At 29.1% G+C, this 5,381-nt stretch overlaps 1 protein-coding gene across 1 annotated transcript; it reads left to right on the top strand.

Annotated features, from left to right (window-relative positions):
- Positions 1 to 966: 966 nt before the first annotated feature.
- On the top strand, positions 967 to 5,028 carry LOC145121076 ((R,S)-reticuline 7-O-methyltransferase-like). Its single transcript, XM_079056857.1, has 2 exons — positions 967 to 1,771; positions 4,588 to 5,028. The coding sequence occupies exons 1-2, from the start codon at positions 998 to 1,000 to the stop codon at positions 4,885 to 4,887; spliced, it is 1,074 nt and encodes a 357-aa protein (XP_078912983.1). The 5' UTR covers positions 967 to 997; the 3' UTR covers positions 4,888 to 5,028.
- Positions 5,029 to 5,381: the final 353 nt, after the last annotated feature.

Genomic DNA, 5,381 nt, shown 5'->3' with positions numbered 1-5,381 from the left:
ATATGTTACAATTAGGTAACTTACATTAAATATAAAATTTAATTCTTTATTAATTTGTAACTTATTCTCTAGAAAACGGTTTTTATCTTTAAAAATAAAAGCCGATTTTCTGTCTACATACCTATTATTGTTTGTTACAATATACAACTTTATGTTTAGATGGTTTTTAATATTCTTTATTTAAATAATATTTTAATTTAAAATAACTATTACTAATCATTTTTTTTAGTTAACATACAAAATAAATTTGACGAATTAATGTTATAGTCTTTACAAATGTCCTTTCTATTAGAAAAGAGTTATTTATAGTTAAATTTATGTGTTATAGTATTTGTAGTAAAATAAGTGTAATAGATAGGTATATAGACGTTTTTATAAATCTTTTATCTGTGGTTTTCATGGGTTGTAACCTAGTAAAAAGCTATATACTTAAAAAAAAAAACTAAAAATTTGTTCCTGTTCAATGGCAATAAAATTTGAATTAGTTACTCAATTTAACTCAATTGTGATTTTGTATGAGTAAAACGGAAAATTAGTCAAATATTTCATTTACATTGTTATGAAATTGTGTAACAATACCTGCCGAATAAAAACAGTGGCACGTGGCATTTTCTAGAACTAACAGAAAAAGATGGAAAAAATATAGGAATAGCATGTGGTAATTTAAGGAGTTTTTTATTAGAAAATTAGAAGATTAGATTAGTAAAGCCATAGAAAAAATCGGACGATTATGGAAATGAATTTTATTTATAAGAAAATTGAAACATTCAAAGAAATAAATGATAGTCATGTTGTGTGGGTAAAAGTAACTTTCAGCAGTCGATGCCCATTCTTTTTGACAAGAGCATATTTCATTAATTGCTATTATTTTTTTCAAACGACATTTATAGTTTTTCTTCTAGATGGAACCCCATGAATACTTTTTGGCTTATAAATACACATCTCTTCAAGATTTACTACCACCAATCCATTGAAGAGGCCAAGAATTTGAGAAACGATGAACACACAAGGTGGAATAGAGGATAATGCAGCGATAATAGGCAAGGCACAAATTGCCCGACACCTGTTCGGAAGTTTTGACGCCATGGCTATACGATGCTGTGTTGAGCTTGGTATTGCTGACATAATAAGCAATCACAATCGCCCAACTACGTTGTCAGAAATCGCCACTGGTATCAACTCTCCATCAGTAAATGTTGATGGGCTTGCACGACTTATGAGATTCTTGGTCCACAGAAAGATATTCGATGAAATACCTCAATCTGATGATGGAAAAGCGGACACAATTTACTCCCTGAACCACTGCTCTAATTGGCTGGTAAACCATAAAAATATAACAATGACACCTTTTGTTATGTTGTATACGGACCCTTTCATGCTTTCACCTCTTCGGGACCTAAGTCGGTCGATTAAAGAAGGAGGTACAGCATTTAAAATGGCCCATGGAGACGAAATATTTGATTTTTCTTTGATCAATTCAGAATTCAACAAAATGTTCAACGAGGGTATGGCATGTCTTACTAAGTCCACCATGGATGTTATCATGTTGAATTATAAAAATGGATTTCTTGGGATGAAAGGAAGTGTGGTGGATGTTGGAGGTGGTACTGGTGTTGCAATATCTGAGATTGTGAAGGCATATCCACATCTCAAGGGGATCAACTTTGATTTGCCACAGGTAATTTCCACTGCACCAACATATGATGGGGTTACTCATGTTGCTGGGGATATGTTTAAAGCCATTCCTCCTGCAGAAACAATCTTCATCAAGGTAAACTTTGTCGTTAATGAAATTATAATGATCATATCGTGACAACTTGTCTTTAGAATTATAATATCCAGGTCCGATCGAGAGATTTCAAAGGCCCTACGCAATTAAAAAAAAAAAATAAGTTCCTAAAACTTGAAATTCATAAAAATTTAAGCAAAACAATTATAATTTTTCATATTCTACTACAAAATACATAAACTAAAATTTCATTCAAAATTAAACACAAAAAGTTATTCTACTTGAAAATAACCATCCTTCTAATATTCATTGAAATAAACTTTTTAGTAACATATTTATAAATAAATTTAGCCAAAAGGTTCATCGATTCTGAAACTCAAATAGCAAAGTTTTAATAGCTCTGTCCTCTATACCTTTAAAAAAATTCAGAAACGAATCATAAAAAAAATAATTAGAAATCAAAATGTTATAATGCATTATCAATAGTAACAAAAAAAATTAGAAATTAGAAATATAGTAATTTACCTTCTGATTTTTGAAACTTCAAACAACTCATCAGTAATTTACCTTCTGATTTTTAAAACTTCAAACAACTCATCAATCATAAATTTCGAAACCTAGAAGCGGATTGACAAATCTTGTTTCCGGTATCAAGAAAATAGGAATCAAAATGGATGAATGAAAGGGAAAACAGATTCACAGAAAATTCTAAAATGAGGTCAAGGTTCTAAATAACGTTCGACATGACTTTGGCGGCAATGTTGAAACTTTTACGATCCGTAGTGAGCCTTGTCGTTTGAATGACGTGACTTAAGACTGCAATTTATTATTATTATTATTATTATATATATATATATATATATATATATATATATATATATATATAAAATTCATGTTTACATATATATATAAAGGAGTTAAGACGACATTTTATTAAAGCTTGACTTTAAGTACAAGCCTGAGAGCCATGACGAACTTTTTATAACAGACTTATGACAATCCATTATGGTTCTCAAATCTTAAGTTCTTTTTATAAAAAAAAATTTATACTCATGAAAAAAAAAATTAATTATTACCATAAGTACAACCTCTAAACAATTTCATGTATGTACCTTATAGATAAAAAAAAATGTAAAATACCTTTAGCTTTTCCTCCCTAATACTACTTTGGATAAAAAGTGAACCTAGGCTAATACGAAGGCTAAGAAAATTGTGTGCCCCAGATTTGTAGTGGGCCTTAGACATTGACACGCTGTAAACTCCCTTAGACGGTCCTAGTAAGTATATTCAAAATATCATATTTATCCTATTTTTTAATCAAGTTTTTTATCCGGAATTTTAATTTATATGATACGAATGAATACATGGAATGAAATTTGGTCTCATTCGATAAAATAATGAAGATCAAACATCACAAACTACAACTAAGCTGCATAAAGCGTTCGTACCAAACTGCACTGACATAACGTGTTTTATAACATTTGCGGTGTGGTTTATAACATAAGTCTAATTAAAAAAAGTCTAATTAGCAGATGGTTAATTGTTTTCAAACCCATCACACACGTCCTCGCATCGGCAAAACCTAATGCAAAAACTTTTAAAGCAAGATCAAATTTAATAAGACCTAAGAGATGATATTGGTTAATACGTTTTGGGAAAATCAATGGAAAGAAATAAGAACACCACATTTTTTTGATTTGGAAAAAAAGAAAAACAATTTAACATCGTTTTTTCTTTTCGGGCCTGACTACTTAAAGGCATATTTTGTTTAAGGAAAAAATGACAGATGGCGTTTATAATTCATTGGAGCAAACGTTTGTTTTGCGATCAATTTGAGATTAGAAAACATGTAGTCTTGATATTCATTGATAAAAGGATAGGAAAATAGAAGGAAAAAAAGGACAGGAAAATAGAAGGCATCAAGATCGAGAAAAAGAAAACATAAATAGTAAGGGTCTGTATGGAACGGTTTGGTTCGATTTTTAGCAATCCGAACCATAACTACTATAAATGGTTAATGCATTTTGGTAGCCAATAAATATTGATTAATATTGGTTTTGGTAAACCTTTTTTGTTGATTAATAGTTATGGTTAATGGTTAATATTGATTAATCATCATGGTTGAAAATAAGATAAAAATAAAAAATGTTTTGCTATAAAACATAAAGTACATTGTTATAAAAAAATGAACGATTCAATATTTATAACTTTATTAATATGATAGAAGCTTAGGTATCTCATTTAATTCCACATAATTACCATTTAAATTTTCAATTCCAAATATAATTACATACCATATATTTAATATTATATTATAGTAAAAAAATTACTAATATTATTGGTCCGGTTCGGTTTTAAGTGGTTCGGTTTTATGTATTTGGTTAATCAAAAATAGAAACCGCACCACATTTTTTGGTAATGGTTCGGTTATTTCGGTTAATTTGGTTTTGGTTAGGTTTTTCTGTTGTGCTCACCCCTACTAAACATAATAGGGTATTATAGTTATTCTATATTTATTTATTATTATTATGATTTTAAATTACAATAAATAATTATAAAGATATAAAAAATGAGTTTTTGGCATATTATAGGTATTCTACCTTTATTTATAATTATAATGAGTTTAAATTGTAATAGATAATTATACAACTATTAAAAATGAAATTTTGGAAAATATGATATTTCGAAAACTTATTTAGGTATATATATATATATGAGATTTAGATTTAATTATTAGACAAGACAAATATGATATTTTGAAATTCTTTCCATTCTTTTGCTTGATTTTTGGCATGGGTGTTGGTGTCTTTGTTAACAGAACACACAAAATGCTAACAACATTTTTTTTTACATTTAAGTATATATTGCACAATTGGAGCAATGATGATTGTGTTAAGATACTTAAAAATTGTCGAAAAGCGATACATGTGGATACTGGAAAAGTGATTATTGTGGAGATCGTTCAACAGCCTGCACAAGATGATCTGGTCAATGATGTACATGTTTCATTAGATCTAGTGATGTCTGCATACTTTTCTAATGGGCGAGAACGGACCGAAGGTGAATGGAAGAAATTACTAGGGGAATCTGGCTTTTACCGTTACAATATTATTTATATTCATGAGATTGTATCGATTATTGAAGCCTTTCTGTTATGAATTCATTGGTAAAATTCTCGATATGAATGTTTGGTGTAGTAACACCTATTCCATGTATTTTTGTTGGTTTTTAATATGTCTCTAATAGTAAACTATTTAAGGTTAAGGTTCTAAGCCAAAGCGATTTGAGGTGTACCAAAATTACTCTGAATTTTAAATGTATACATGACCATTAACAGTTCATGGATGAATTTCTCTTGAATATATTGTTTGTCGAATTATATTACTAATTATCTTTTTTGAAGCATAAAGTAGCTAGAGTTAGTTTTAAATAGTTAAAACTACAATATGATTAATCATTTTCAAACCGTTACAACAAATTATGGTTATCCTTGGGATGTACTTGAAAAGCTTGTTGTCATTAATCATCGATTTGTTTTTCAAATACCCTGCATCATCCTTCCCCTTTTGAAAATGGATTCACCTCGAATGTTCATCTTGAATATCATCCTCCCTTACTTGAAAAGGACACATCCTCGAATCTTCATCTTGAA

The sequence above is a fragment of the Lactuca virosa genome, chromosome 6, assembly GCF_052849685.1.
Source record: "Lactuca virosa cultivar CGN04683 chromosome 6, Lactuca_virosa_CGN04683_v6, whole genome shotgun sequence".
Lineage (NCBI taxonomy): Eukaryota > Viridiplantae > Streptophyta > Magnoliopsida > Asterales > Asteraceae > Lactuca > Lactuca virosa.
The sequence above is the reverse complement of the archived record's forward strand: the minus strand, read 5'-3'. Positions and strand labels throughout refer to the sequence as shown.